At 48.4% G+C, this 14,236-nt stretch overlaps 7 protein-coding genes across 7 annotated transcripts; 2 read left to right on the top strand and 5 right to left on the bottom strand.

The window, feature by feature from the left end:
• Positions 1-272: 272 nt before the first annotated feature.
• Positions 273-710, bottom strand: N7471_004975 (uncharacterized protein; the record flags this gene model as incomplete). Its single annotated transcript, XM_057277694.1, has 1 exon — positions 273-710. The coding sequence occupies one exon, from the start codon at positions 708-710 to the stop codon at positions 273-275; it is 438 nt and encodes a 145-aa protein (XP_057137304.1).
• A 3,945-nt stretch (positions 711-4,655) lies between these two features.
• On the top strand, positions 4,656-7,265 carry N7471_004976 (putative PHD transcription factor; the record flags this gene model as incomplete). Its single annotated transcript, XM_057277695.1, has 3 exons — positions 4,656-5,897; positions 5,963-6,245; positions 6,301-7,265. 3 exons carry the CDS (start codon positions 4,656-4,658, stop codon positions 7,263-7,265), a joined length of 2,490 nt encoding a protein of 829 aa, XP_057137305.1.
• A 425-nt stretch (positions 7,266-7,690) lies between these two features.
• Positions 7,691-8,648, bottom strand: N7471_004977 (uncharacterized protein; the record flags this gene model as incomplete). The annotated part of the gene is made up of 2 exons (XM_057277696.1): positions 7,691-8,332; positions 8,391-8,648. The coding sequence occupies 2 exons, from the start codon at positions 8,646-8,648 to the stop codon at positions 7,691-7,693; spliced, it is 900 nt and encodes a 299-aa protein (XP_057137306.1).
• A 287-nt stretch (positions 8,649-8,935) lies between these two features.
• N7471_004978 (F-box domain protein) lies at positions 8,936-10,024 on the bottom strand (the record flags this gene model as incomplete). Its single annotated transcript, XM_057277697.1, has 1 exon — positions 8,936-10,024. One exon carries the CDS (start codon positions 10,022-10,024, stop codon positions 8,936-8,938), a length of 1,089 nt encoding a protein of 362 aa, XP_057137307.1.
• A 908-nt stretch (positions 10,025-10,932) lies between these two features.
• Positions 10,933-12,242, top strand: N7471_004979 (cobalamin-independent methionine synthase II family protein; the record flags this gene model as incomplete). Its single annotated transcript, XM_057277698.1, has 3 exons — positions 10,933-11,152; positions 11,200-11,616; positions 11,671-12,242. The coding sequence occupies 3 exons, from the start codon at positions 10,933-10,935 to the stop codon at positions 12,240-12,242; spliced, it is 1,209 nt and encodes a 402-aa protein (XP_057137308.1).
• Positions 12,243-12,587: 345 nt separating this feature from the next.
• On the bottom strand, positions 12,588-13,154 carry N7471_004980 (uncharacterized protein; the record flags this gene model as incomplete). Its single annotated transcript, XM_057277699.1, has 1 exon — positions 12,588-13,154. The coding sequence occupies one exon, from the start codon at positions 13,152-13,154 to the stop codon at positions 12,588-12,590; it is 567 nt and encodes a 188-aa protein (XP_057137309.1).
• Positions 13,155-13,697: 543 nt separating this feature from the next.
• N7471_004981 (hypervirulence associated TUDOR domain-containing protein) lies at positions 13,698-13,979 on the bottom strand (the record flags this gene model as incomplete). The annotated part of the gene is made up of 2 exons (XM_057277700.1): positions 13,698-13,855; positions 13,928-13,979. The coding sequence occupies 2 exons, from the start codon at positions 13,977-13,979 to the stop codon at positions 13,698-13,700; spliced, it is 210 nt and encodes a 69-aa protein (XP_057137310.1).
• Positions 13,980-14,236: the final 257 nt, after the last annotated feature.

Here is a 14,236-nt window from a genome sequence, read left to right on the forward strand (position 1 = left end):
TATCAAATCGAAACTCTAAGCTCTAGATATCATTCTAGGGTTGCAGACTGAACTTTTGGAAAATTAAAGTATGAGACTAACCCCAATTCTCCGCCCCCACGCTTGCTTTTACGCTTGCCACATGCCCTCTTTGGTATCTTTTTAGTCGATCACCGGCAAATATTTGCCATACTCCGGGATATCCGTTCTACAAAAAAGCAATTATTCGCTCTTTTGTGCCGGATATGCGCCAATCCCATTCCATGCGAGGTAATCTACAGAGCATTGCTGGATTATCGAGACTCGCCCCACCCATGAGGTACATTCTCTAGACTGTTGGTGTGCTCCAGGGCACGCGTGGTGGCGTCAAAAATACTGTACTGGTCCAGACATGCTTTACCTAGGCGAATTTGCTTGAGCCACCATTCCACAAGAGTTTCAGCGTAAGACAAAACTTCGCCGGTGTTTTCCCCGGGAGTACCCTTTACCGGCAACGAAAGGCAATAGAACCCTAAGCTATGCAGGGCACTCTCACCAATGATGACATTCCCAATCTGTATCTTGCAAAGTACAAGGTTCATGATCTCCTCATCGCTTTGCCCATCACACGACATACTCTCAGGCAAATGCGCTGTAACCCAACGATAATCTGGCATGTCGTCGTGGGGATCTGCAATTCGGCCCCTGCCATTCATGAATATACTGGCTTGAAGTCTAGAATCGGACGTCATTCTGTAAGTTAGTAGAGACGTGCAATAATCTTTCTTTTTCTCTTTTTCTGTTTTTTCTTCAATTGGTTGATTGGTAGTAAAAAAATGCTCTCTGTGGGTTATGAGAGAGAAACGTGAGGGAACTGAGGCCTTCTATACGCTGAATACCGAGACGGTTTACAATGGCCTTTTCTAGTCTTTGACAAAGCTCCACAACAATCAGGTCTTTTACAGCCTTATGGATTCAAGTCTTTATACCCCGGTTTTCACTGATTTGTCTACAAAGGCCTTGGTTGTTCTTTGTTAGTTCACAACGATGAACATGACACTCACGGATTTTTTTTTGAGGATCAAACGTCTTTTAATTCAATTCAATTCAGTTCATTCATCTCATCAATGCAGGTGGGCACGTTTCATTAATCCGTATGTTGTACCCACAGGAAGAATAGTATGTACTATGATACTGGTCCAGGTTCGTACATCGGCTATGGATTTTATCTATCGCCCGTGCATTGTTCCCACTAAAGTCCCACAATGTGATATCCACAGGGGTCATTTGAAATTTTAGTGTCTAAAGAAAACGAACTAAGGGGTAAATTTGTGGACTACATACACTGAAGTCCTCGGGTACAGCCGACGTCTCTCCTCGGTTACAACCGATCTCCCCTATTTTCCTTTCGGCTACTCCCGAGCGAAAAAGCTCCCAGCTTGGACATGTCGGCAAATTGCATAGAGCGGGATCTGATTATCTTCCGGTCTTGGAGTAGGTATGTAGTAAGATGAACCCCCGCTGATCGTCAAGGATTATTGAAAATCTTTATGCATGTAGTTTGATCTTACCATAAAGCAAGAAAAGCCGACTCCATCACTCTGAAACTTGGATAATCTGACAGTTTCAAAGTAGAAATAGCGATTAAAACAAGGTATGGGAACTGAAGCATATACTACTTTTGGCCATGATCGCCTTGGTGGAGTGTGGTGCTATTGTGGAGTTGTGCCCTAAAAACGGTTAGCGGAGCTACTACAACGCCCAAAGGATAATATAGTAAGTCAGCATCAGCAGGTCGGCTAGCTCAATTCCTTTATCCCGCTACGTATTGGCCAAAATAGCCGGTCAACTATTCTGTGCATGGGGCCCTAAACAGCTACTTGTCGGGCGAAATAGCGTGTGAGATCGATTTTCAAACAAGGACAGGGTATCCCAGCAAGGCCTAAGGAGTAGGAAAAAACAGCCCCCACGCAGGATATACATATTGGAGTATATTTCAAGATATTAGAGGTAGGCCATAGCTCCACATATTGAGGGCAAAGACTGGGGTAGAGGGGTTAAAAGGAGATTCGGACCCGAGGTTAGCCCGTCTATTCCACTATCGGCGTAAATGTACATTGTATTTGGGTCAGTTGGACACTTAGTTGAACAAGTTCATTTTGATCAACCTACCATACGCGTACAGCAATGCAGTTAAACGAACGGGATTAATAAGAGTGATACTAAGGGTCCACGGATCCTTTGGAAGTGGCTTTTCCCTACAGTCTGGCGCCTTCCCCTTTGGGGTTGGCTCATGTTGGCCGGAAATTTCCACTTGAGTGAAATAAATATTCCCTTTGTATCTTGGACATCTGTGGAGAATATAAGTCTAGCCTGCTTGGGAAAATGAGCTTCAAACACACGCATGGTTGGGCATATACAAAGTAGGGACTGACTTGCCATGAGTTCTAATTTGAGCTATACCTATATCTACATATACGGAGTAGACACAGAGTATACCTCAGGGAAAGCGGTTCGCACTCGTTAGCGCGTCAGTTAGTTGCAGTCCCTAGTCCCTCAGGTACCTGCGTTTTGCAGGGGCCCGTTTAATAGATGAGCACATCATCAATGGCCAATGGAGCTATCTCAGACGCGGTATATCCCGACAAAAGAAGATCATTTACTTCTTTAGTCACACCTGCCTAGCTCAGCAAGCTCTAGTATCTTTGATACCCTCTTTCATTTACTAGGATAAGTTTCGCTCCAACTATTGGCCCAATCTGGCAGGGCACTCTAAACTACTATGCAGGCCACCGGCTGATAATTTGGCTCCTGTGCCTTACACCCGGGAACTGCCCGGTTCTATTTTTACTTGAAACGTCTCGCCACATGGTGGTAGATGGCTGTATCCCGCCACTCGAGGATCTTCGATTGCTGATCTCTAAAATCCTGTTACATACAGGAAGAAAACCGATGTAGGATCAACGGCAGCCCATTGCGGATGGCTAGACCATTACGCAAGTCGATTGTGATCCTCTGTGATAAGAACTACGCAGTTATCATTCTTGCCAATGGATTTCTATATGTCACATAGATGTGGAACATGCCTCGCTTGCTAACCTGCTTGTGGGGTTATATCATCTGAAACAATGGGAAGTCGATCACCCTTCCTCTTAGATTTGGCAGACCTGTGTCCACCTCTATCTTTGGAATGACATTCCATATTGAAGAGAGCTTGGTGAGATGCCAGTGATACACTTGGCCTGAGCATAAATAAAGCAATTGGACATGACCTAAACACATTCCCCGTCGAGAAGGCTCCATTGTTCGCTATCTGGGCTCCGACGGTTATTATCATCTACTGAATCCTTGCATTTGGCTGGGGTTTACATTACCACATGTCTCCGACTTTATAAATGGTGAACATGTACATACCCATGGTGAAAGCATATTGCCATCCCACTCACGCTTCAATTCGTTGTAGGGTTTTGCATGTAAAAGATTCGGCATAAGTACCCTCTTAGCTCTCTGACTTACTACACCCTTTCAATATTCAGCGCGGGGTTCTAATTTAGCACATGTGCAAAATAGACAATACACTCTTGCAAACCACATCGAGCGTAACTACACGAGAGCTACCTACCTAGCTGAATGTGTGGCTATCTATCTACCCACATGCCTTGGGAGTGGGAAGCAAGGCACAGCAATAGCACATATTCGACACATATGCGTCTCATGAATGAATATATTATTTATAATGACACAATGGAAAACTTGAAGAATGATGGGGTACACAATGCAAGTTATTGATGTTCCAATGACACGAGCATTTGGATCTGAAAGGCAGCGAAGAAAATGCAGCATCGATATCAGAATTACGCGTTTCTAGACCTATTCGCAGAAGCGGAAGGTTAATGTTGTCAGATCTCGTACTCTAGAGCTTCCCTATATCAGTACTGGTAAGGTAGCGGTGCCAGACGAGTGACGCTAATATTATCTTTTTTCTTGTCGTAGAGATATCTTGTTGAACATATTAGTGACAATCAAACATTAAAGTGATTTGACCCAAATATCTTGCTCTCTCCAGGAACTTATCCGTGGAGGAGTAGAAGTGAAATTGGATAAGTGAAGTAGACTGACCAGGTGAAGTCAAGTAGTCGCCGCTGTCGCGTGCCCGGGATCTGCTCACCGCCTTCGCGCTCAGTCCGCAACTCCGACAATGTTCAATCCAGACCTCAAGGCGCTAGACATTGAATCAAGCTGGAATCAAACATTCTGTATATTCAAGGGAGGGTTTCAGATTGTTTGCCTCTCATAACTACCAAGCAAGTACCCTCGGCGAAGACATTGGACCAGACCCCATCTCTTCGATCAGCGGTGGGATCGCGGCAACCCTTCAACCCCGTGAGAATTCAACAGTCAACACAAGACCACCGAGAGTACTTTCCCAATCGCAGCAGTGGGATCGCGCAGACTAGAAAAACCCCGAAAACCCATCTGCAAGACCCTACACCCTCGGTGCAATCCACATGATGTCTCCGGCAGTCTCGGTGGAACTTATATCGGTTTAGTTTTGCCCGCGCGATCTTCGCTCGCATCTTTGAACCTCGCAGGACTCCACACAAGCTTCATTTCTCACAAATACAAAAGGGAATTATTACGGAGCTATCATCTCGAACCTGCGCACAACACACCTCTCCGCTCCACTTGTGACAGCCATGGCGGAGATGGAGGCGGCCGCCGGCGCAAAGCACGTGAACGGCTCCGCGGCCACAAAGTCCACAACCAACCCCTACGAAACCAACCCTGATCACATTCCCAGCGATGACCCGTTTCTGCCCCAGAGCGCGCAGTATGGCCGCTACACACCCCGCGCCGACGATTTCACCCCTCGCTTCATGAACTGGTATCGGTCTGACCCGGCCGTGAACTCGTTCTGGGAGAAGGTCGCGCAGCAATACTGTACCCCGGAATACTCACTCAATATCTCAGGGCCGAGGGAGGCATTCGCGGCCGGGAGTATAATTATTCGGGTTGACCGCGAACTGGCCGATGGAGCGGCGGCTGAGGGATACTCATCTGCGAATGCGAATGAATTGTCAGCCGCGCAAAAGGCAGAGGACTCGCTCAGAGAGATTGGAGTCGCAGTGCCAGTGGTATATTTTTGCGGGACCATTGAGGGGAGGAACGTGACAATCGAGTCCCGCATTGCGGGCGTCTCGCTGGAAGTTGCGTGGAGGTACCTCGACACGGAGCAGATCGAAGTTTTCAAAAACCAGTGTCGCCAGATCCTCCAACGACTCGGAACAATCGATTCTCCCCCGGACGAACCGTCCTACATATGCCGTGAACTCAATTCCCAGATTCCGCCCTCCGTCGAGCCTCGCGAACGAGATATCCTATTCACAGACAAAAGCAAGGAGGAGGAGCTATCTTTGACACACAACAACTTCATCCCGAGCAATATCATTGTCCAGGATAATCGGGTGGTGGGGATTGCTGGGTGGCGACAATGTGGATATTTTGGCACCGTTAGAGCTAAGAAGGTCCATCGACTCTTCAGGGATCTTGACACTGCGCCTCAAAATGGCGTGGCCAGTTCCGAGAAGAGTGTGACTTGGACCGACCTCTACGATGGTGACTATGACCCCAGTAAGGGCATTCCGCTGGTCGCAAACCAAGATACACCACTGCCGTCAGTTAAAACCGAACCTACAAGCTCTACCCTCGACAAATTCCCAGCTAGCGATGACTTGGACACAAATTCACTAGGTCTCGATGGCACGGGCGACTACGCGACGTCAAAAACAGTGGCGAATCTCAAGCACGGGCTGACATCAAGAGCGTCATCGTCCGACCGGTCCTCCCCAGCAAATTCCGTCAAACCAGCAAACAAAAAGCCCACAACAACCACTAGCAAAAAGGGAACTGCAAAGAAACCTGCCGCCAAGAAGCGCAAGGTGAATGACCCGGACGCAGACAGCGTTGATGGGCGACGTTCCAACACACCAGTTTCCCGGGCCAGCAAAACACCCGCCAAGAAGCAAAATTCTGTCTCGATAGCAGGGTCACCACCCCCGAGGAGAAGAAGAAGCCACAGAAGAAGAAGAAAAAAGGGCCCAAACCAGCTGCTGCGCAGGACAACGACGATTCCGACAGCTTTGATGAAAATGCGATCTTCTGTATCTGCCGCCGACCCGATAACCATACGTGGATGATCGGGTGTGACGGCGACTGTGATGACTGGTACCATGGGAAATGCGTCAATATCGATCCTCGAGATGCGGATCTGATCGAGCGGTATATCTGTAAGAGTCATTGAGCGACGGCTCTATTATATTTAAAACTAACTTCATACACTAGGCCCGAAGTGCGCAAGTGAAGGAAAAGGATGCACAACCTGGAAACCGATGTGCCGCCTGGTCGAATGCCGGAAACCGGCGCGCGCCAAGACGAAGCCCCCGAGTAAATACTGCTGCGATGATCACGGCCGGGAATTCATGCGTCAACAGACTCAGCAGCTTAAACAGCGTGCCGGTCAGGCGAACGGTCTCTTTGAAGACCTGGGTAGCATGGGTGGCATTCTTACAGCTGGAGACCTGAAAGCTGCCATTATGGGGGTAGCATCTACACAAGAATTCCGAAATCTCGGAGATCGCATCATCTCCCCGCCGCCACAGGTAGACGAAAACGAAACTGCCGTCGCTGGAATCAAGGCTGAATCAAAGCCGCAGAGCGGCAGATGGTTGGGAGTCGACGTCCATGCCGTTGGCATGGAATACTCGTCCGATGAGATTGCGAAGATCGAAAAGCTGCGCACGCAGCGTGAGGAGCTACTTCATCGCAAGGAGATGCTTGCTGCACGCACGACGTTTGTCTCGCTTCTCAAGCCACGCGCCAAGGGCGTAGTAGAGAAACTGAAGCAACACGAGCCGAAGGGTGGATGGAAAGATATCTGTGGCTTTGACTCGCGGCTCTCGTGGTCCGACGAAGAATTCGACGAATGGCGACTCTCCGACGCTGGAAAGAAAGCTCTCACGGAGGGAACAGCCGAAGCTTTGGCTGTGAGCTCCTCGGCTGGCACCGATGCAGACGGGGACACAGCGATGAACGGCGACGGTGATGACGATATCGCATTTTGGACGCGTGGCGTCTGCACGAAGAAGCGGTGTGAGAGACACAAGCAGTGGGTCAAGGTGCAGCAGCAGGACATTCTCTTCGAGGAGGAAACGGCAGAGCAGGACCTCGCCAAGTGTGAGGAGGAAGCTCGATCTGTGGTGGAGCGGGGTGTGATGAGACGATGGGCCGAGAAGGATAATCAGGCTTGAATGCCGAATGGATTTCTTCCAAGGCCAGCTGGATCCCACAGAACAAAAGCTTGATACCCCTTGATTGCGGAGAGGCAAAAAAAAAAGCTCATGGACTGGAGTTGGTATTTTGCAGATTTTAATAAAGCAGGATGGTAGTGGCCGGGTTTTTGGGCCAATTGCATACAAAGCGGCGCTTTGCGAGGGGTGGATCTGTCTTGTTTGAGAATATTTTTTTGTAAGAGTATGCACAATTGCATCGAGATCGATCAAGGTCATCTTTTTCTGACAGCGACATCATGGCAAATGGTATACCATTCATTGCTCGTTCCATATTCCCCATTTGCCTAGACTCGTACCAACTCGATCTTTGATCACTTCGACTATCTGAGCTCCTCTCAAATCAGAAAGCAACAGATGGGTATCGATGCCTTGGTCTAACGTCTTCATGAGCAAGGTGGGGAACAGGGGGGAATATCCGAATGGAAGATGGAGTGAATGCCATCTTCCAGCGGCTGTCTCGCAGCACTATCTCCATGTGTAGTAGTATTTCCAGCCGACGGTTTATTTTTATCCCACTCTGGGTTCGTTGTGCCCAGTCCGTTAGTATTGACAAGAATGATCGAGAGATGAGAGGCATGCACACGAGACAAGCGCGTTAAGGTACGGAGTGTAGCTGTCAGAACGGCCGCACCTCGAGCCGGGTTGGAGGCTCGAATTACTCCTTCGGTGAGGGTATCGAGGCCAGCAACAATAAGGACAATACGATTGTCGGTGGATGGGCTTGTCTCGGTCGGCTTTCTCTGTCGTTCTCGCTTTTCTTGGATCTCGTGCAGCGCTTCCGAGACCTTACCGATCGCCTGTGCGGCATTGGTAAAGTTGTGCACAGGAAGTAACTGCACAGAGTCAAGTCTACGGATTGCATCATCCCTGGATAAAGCGGGTTGGTCATGGGAAGAAGACTGCAGCTCATTGAGTAGAGTCCTTGGGGCAAAAGCGTCGAAACTTCGCGGGTGGATAATGAACGCGCTCGACTCAGATGATGGTTGGATGCTCCGCAGTTGGTTTATGAGAATATATCGAGGGATCTATGGTTATATTAGTCTCATTCACAATGTACAGCGAGCGGTATTGAGTCGGTCATACCTGTCCGATATACTCGTTGCTTTCGTTGCTTCTCATTCGCAGCCTGGAAAAGCCGAGGACAACCCCGCACCGAAAGACTGCCTCTTTGGAGGATTGGATGCCCTTCTTCCAATCAGTTTTAAGGTTCCAGTCATTTTTTGCGGTTCTCTCATTTGAAGGAGCAGCTGCATTTTCGGTTAACTCTGACTGTCGGAGTAGAGAATCAGCAAGGACCGGGAATGCAGGCTCTGCCGAGTAGACATTTTGTGCGCTTGCCATCCCCGTGTACAAAGCCTTGCCAAGTTGCTATGGATTTGATATCAGGATATAAGTAGAAGAAGCGAAGACCGAGAGGTTGATGGTGGAGACAAACGCGAAAGTGGATATCCCCGATTTGGTCTAGCCTCACCCATGAGCTTCCCTCTGTTTGATCGGCTCTACTTGAACGTTCAATCCGAAATATTATTTTTTGATATTGCTCTTGATCATGAAGGAAAAATTCCCTGTATGATGGTGAAAAAAAATAGAGAATAAGATGATAAAGATACATTTCTGTGGGAAAATGGTCAAGCTCGCCTCCACACTCCACGCCCATCATGCACCCAGCCCCCGTCCCCGATGACATCGTCCAAAATGACTAGCAGATCCTGCCGCATGGGCTCCACATGCAGGTCGCCGCACCTGAACTCTTTCAAGCAAGGCAGATTATTCACAGTATACCCAACCAGAGAGTACGAAGTTGCGAGTTCCATCCATGGATCGTTAGGGTCCATGGACCCTCGTTGTTCAAGTTCGGTAATATGATTGTCCTGAGAGGGAGCCAACTGTACATCCAGGCGCCGCAGACGACGCATCCTCACAACAGCATCCAGTACAATTTGCGAGTGATTGTAAAATGGAAACACAGCTGTGTAGGAAAAGGATGTGAGGCCGCGTAAGAGAACTGGGAGGTCGATTGGGCGTTGAAGCGTACGGGTTGATCCGCGTATCCCACTTGTACCCCATTCTGCAAGCACCGATGGGACACAGGAAAGGAAGTACTCGTAGTGGTTGTATGCTTTCAGAGAAGATGACTCGTTAAACGTCATCGATGTCCAAGGTCGTGAGGCTAGAAGACTAGTACAAGTCTCCAAGTCAGGCAGTTGGGATGGGTCACGAGGTTTGCACTCTCGTTCCAAAAGTAAGATCTGTAGGGGCATATCAAAGGCCCAGTGGTGTCCATTATTGATCGGGGTAGCTAGAGTGTTGCCAATGAAGATTGGCGGCCCTATTACCAGAACATGACGAGGGTCTAGATAGCGGAGGACTCGGCGCCACCAAAATGGGTCTGCCTGACGATCTGGGTTTTCATCCGCGATTGCGACGAGAGATGTCACATATTGACAGAGATCCGACTTGATCATAAAAGAGCGGAAGTCGGGTTCATCATGAAGGTTGAGCCGGACATGAGTGAACAGTTGAGGTCGCACCAGTAGAAATAGGCGCCGTGAGCACAGTTCGAGATGCTTGAGGTCTTTTGTGGGAGACTGGGTGAGTCGCAGACTGGGTGTATGATGTAGTTGTCCAAATGACGGTGGCTCCGTGGATAAGTAGAAGATAATCTGGTCTAGGAGCTCATTGGGAAGAAGCTCCAATGGAGACGTTGGCACAGACATGGCAAATTGCTCATGCCGAGGGCCTCGCCCCACATTACTATGACAGTTGGATATCCAGTACTGCCCAATATGACAGTATACCTAGAGTGCACTAGTAGAGTAGATGGAAGTAGTTGTCGGCTGAGGGAATGAAAGTGAAGTGCCGGGCTTCCCCACTCCAATCGATGGGCTGGCTCCACTGAACTCTTTGTAATCGGTGACTCAGCAGATGGTCTTTCCAAGGTTCAAATGGGATTTTGTAAAATGAGAGTTGTTGTATTTGTGTGAGTTCTGTTGAAAGAGAAGTTGGAAGAAGGATTAGGGGGATAGGACAAATAGGTACAATTAACAAGGGACCTACAGAGAATGTATAGAAGCGGGCAACATCATGGTCCGTGCACTCTAATAGATTCGAGACATGTCCGAGGATACACAATAACTATATTAGAATAATATCAGAATAATATCAGAATAATGTGGAACAATTTCACTGTTCGATTGCCAAGGAACCCCCCGCATTGTCATATGTATTATCATGTACCAGCTTGCATCCATATAGGCTCTTCAATCTGTCCTCGATTGCTATTAGCCTAACCGCCCAAAACAACATTGGAAGGAGATCAGCACAGAAACTACAAATAGGAGGAAACTCGCAGGCCAAGTCAGCCAATTCCGCCAAAAATGTGGAGAGCCTCAGCGCTTTGCTGTGGGGCAATGCCTATCACGGCTGGATACGTTGTAGAGCGCCTCGGATGAGATGGCAATGGCAATGCCATGCCCCTCTTTTCATTCATCCGTTTCCCAAACTTCCTTTCTTTCTTCTCCAGACAATTATTTGTTTTGGTAGATCTCTAAGGTAAGATACTGTCGCATCTTCATAGAAACAACGCTCATCATCTCTCGCAGTTAATCTACATACTCCGTTCACAATGGCTCCTCAACTTCACCAGCGTCCCCCTTTCCGCGCCGAGCACTTGGGCTCTCTCTTGCGTCCGGACCAGCTTCTGGATACCAAGCTCGCTTTTGAGGCCGGCAAGATCCCCGAGTCACAACTGACCGCTTCCGAGGACAAGGAGATTAAGGATATCGTTGAGACCCAGCAGAAGCTTGGCTATGCCGCTTTGTCTGACGGCGAGTACCGTCGTCACAGTAAGAGATCCGGAGAGCCATTTGGTGAGTCGCGTTGACAGATTTAGTGTTCTGGGGTACTTTCTTCCCTGGTTTGGACGGCTTCGAGGAGGTCAACAATGTCGATGTGGATGACTTCCGTCCCTATGCCCCGGATATCGCCGCATTTTTGGAGGCCGGCCACAAGCCCGGTGAGAGCGTCATCTGTACCGGCAAGATCAAGCACGTTGGTAGCACCTACATCAACCAGTTCAAGTACCTCGCCAGCCAGGTCCCTGCCAACGAAGTCGGAAACCTGAAGATCACTCTTGCCGCGCCTAACTGGTACCACCTGCGCTACCGTGAGGGCAAGGCTTACCCCAAGTCTGTATACACCAACGACGAGGATTACTTCGGCGACATCGCCAAGGCCTACCAGGCCGAGCTCCAGATTCTGTATGAAGCCGGCTGCCGTAACGTCCAATTCGATGACCCTAACCTGGCCTGTAAGATGTACCCATTCAGCCAATGTCGATTAACTAAACTAACCTTTCACTCAGACTTCTGCTCTGATAAATTCCTCACTGGCTTCAAGGAGGACCCTCTGAATGTGTACTCGGCCGATACCATGTTCGAGAAGTATATCAAGCAGTACAACGACTGCTTCGCGAACCTGCCCGCCGATATGCATGTCGGTGTTCACCTATGCCGCGGTAACTTTGTCGGCAGCCGCCACTTCTCCGAGGGCGGCTATGATCGTATCGCCATCAAGCTCTTCCAGGAGCTGAATGTCCACACCTACTACCTCGAGTACGATACCCCCCGTGCCGGTGGTTTCGAGCCTCTCAAGTTCCTGCCCACCCACAAGAACGTCATTCTGGGTGTTGTCACTAGCAAGTTCGCCAAACTTGAGGACAAGGAGGAGATGAAGAAGCGGGTCATTGATGCTGCTAAGTTCATTGCTGAGGGGAACAACATCTCTCTCGATGCTGCACTTAACCAGGTTGGTGTTAGCCCGCAATGTGGTTTTGCTTCCCATCGTGAGGGTAATGCTATCGACTGGGACGGTATGATCAACAAGCTGCAGCTGGTCCGTGATATTGCCAACGATATATGGCCCAACCAGGCTTAAACTTGGTGTTTATGTGTAAACAGTAAAGTCCTTTTTCTGTCTTTTTAGCTCTTTAAAATTCTGGCCAAGAATGCCGTTCACCCCGTTACTTTTCAACAAGTGTAACAGGGCTTACAATTTTGGTTTTGCGTGGTGCATTTTTACTAGATGGCTTGGACGAAGGTTACGATATTTGTTTGGACGAGTACTTGATTTCTTTATTTTTGAATATATAGTCAACAAGCTTCTTTTCAGTCCAAGTTCTTTTCCCCCTCTTATTATAATGCAACGATCAACAACGGTCTCTGTCTGCTTACATGAAACGCCATTCATGGGCAACACTGGCATTTTGATTGCCCCCCGATATCAAACAGCCTGCATCAAGGACCTTGCCACTTCAAGCTTTTGAGGCATAACAATCTTCTCTTTAACCAGCCTATCGATAACACGCACAGTCCAACCCTGACAATTCTCCGTCACAGACTTCCGATTCTCCGCTTGTGGGGGAAGCTCCTCCTCTGCAGCCTGTTTCACTAGCCTCGCCGCCCTGGCCTGTTCTTGGGACACAACAGCCAGGATATAGATGTTGGAAGTGAGGCTAGTGTCAACTAGATTGATCTTATCAGCCGACGGGTCGTATTTCATATCCTGTGCATCTCCTGTGACTCGGTAAACATAACCGTATTCAGGCTCGTTTTCGTCGGCAAGGAAGAGTGCCCAGTGGTTGGGTTCTCCGGGGTCTTGTTCTTCTTGGACGAGATAGAGATACAGATGAGGGTTTTCGACCGGTGGTTTCAATTCCTCCGGGTTGGACTTGTCCTCGGTCCACTCCTGTGCACCCCTCTTCCTGAAAAATGTACGGCCATCGACCTCGCACACTTCTCTGAAACCCCTTGTCTTGATGGTAGTCCCCGGCGGTGGAAAGTCGCTCATAGTCTGGGAGAGTTGGGTATTAGTATACTGTTTCCCTATGAGTGTGAGCAGACTGATACCTGTCGTAAAACCTGCTGTGGATAGTCAATTTAGTTGAGGTTCTTGAACCGACTTTGGTCTTGTTTTTTGAAGTTGTGGAAATAATGGCCTGTGCAATGGTAGATAGAGTCAGATGACGAAACCAATCAAATGTATCAAATGCAGGGATCTCTCTTGGGGCTCTTTATCGCATTTCTACGTCATTGAGGGACTACCGTTGAAGAATATATACGTACCAAGATGATTGAATCTCCAATTGCCTATTAGGAAAAAGACAGAAACCTGAAGACCTCGACATAAACGACTCTTCTCGTTGGCGTTTCCAACTAACCTGCTACCTCTCTCATATAGCGCAAAACTTCGATATTTTGGCAACAAGTCAATTTTAGAATGGCTTATACCTAACTATTTTGAATACTAGAAACATCTAGACAAAGCAATTCAGCTCAATTTAGTATGCTAAGTCAATATACATCTCCCACCACCGGAGTGGAAACCAACGGGTTAATCCGCCGGTCCCTCAATGTTACCCTCCTTGATGTTGGAGCTCTTGTGGGTGTGCATGTTCTCGATTTTATAGCGCGGCTCGTCATCTGTCGAGCTACGGCCTCCCTTCATTTCACGAATGACTCCGACGCTTTTGCTGGTTCTGGATTGCGCGCCTATTGTATTTTGTTAGATGGTGGTTCAATTGGACATGTGTCTGTATCTTATAGAAAAAGGTTGCACCATACCGCCGACCGGCTTGTAACTAACTTTGTCTCCTTCTTTGTAACGAGGATGCATTGGTGCCGTTGGAGTCGATGGGTATAGTGGTAGTGGCAGTGGTAGTAGCAGGCGTGTGGACTTGAATATTCCGGGAATATGTACTGAATTGTACAAGTTTGCGTGCACAAATAGTAGGGCAGTCTTTCGGTATTTGTAGATAAAAAGAGTATCTTGCAAGAACCAACCCTAAACTATCATTCTATTTATATTTGCCCATGACGGGGGAACAAGTTCCGCTATCGTCATATTGAGGTAGCGGGAGAAACAAGTTGACT

This window comes from Penicillium samsonianum (assembly GCF_028829775.1).
Source record: "Penicillium samsonianum strain IBT 33392 chromosome Unknown utg000003l_segment0_segment0, whole genome shotgun sequence".
In the NCBI taxonomy this organism is placed as follows: Eukaryota; Fungi; Ascomycota; class Eurotiomycetes; order Eurotiales; family Aspergillaceae; genus Penicillium; species Penicillium samsonianum.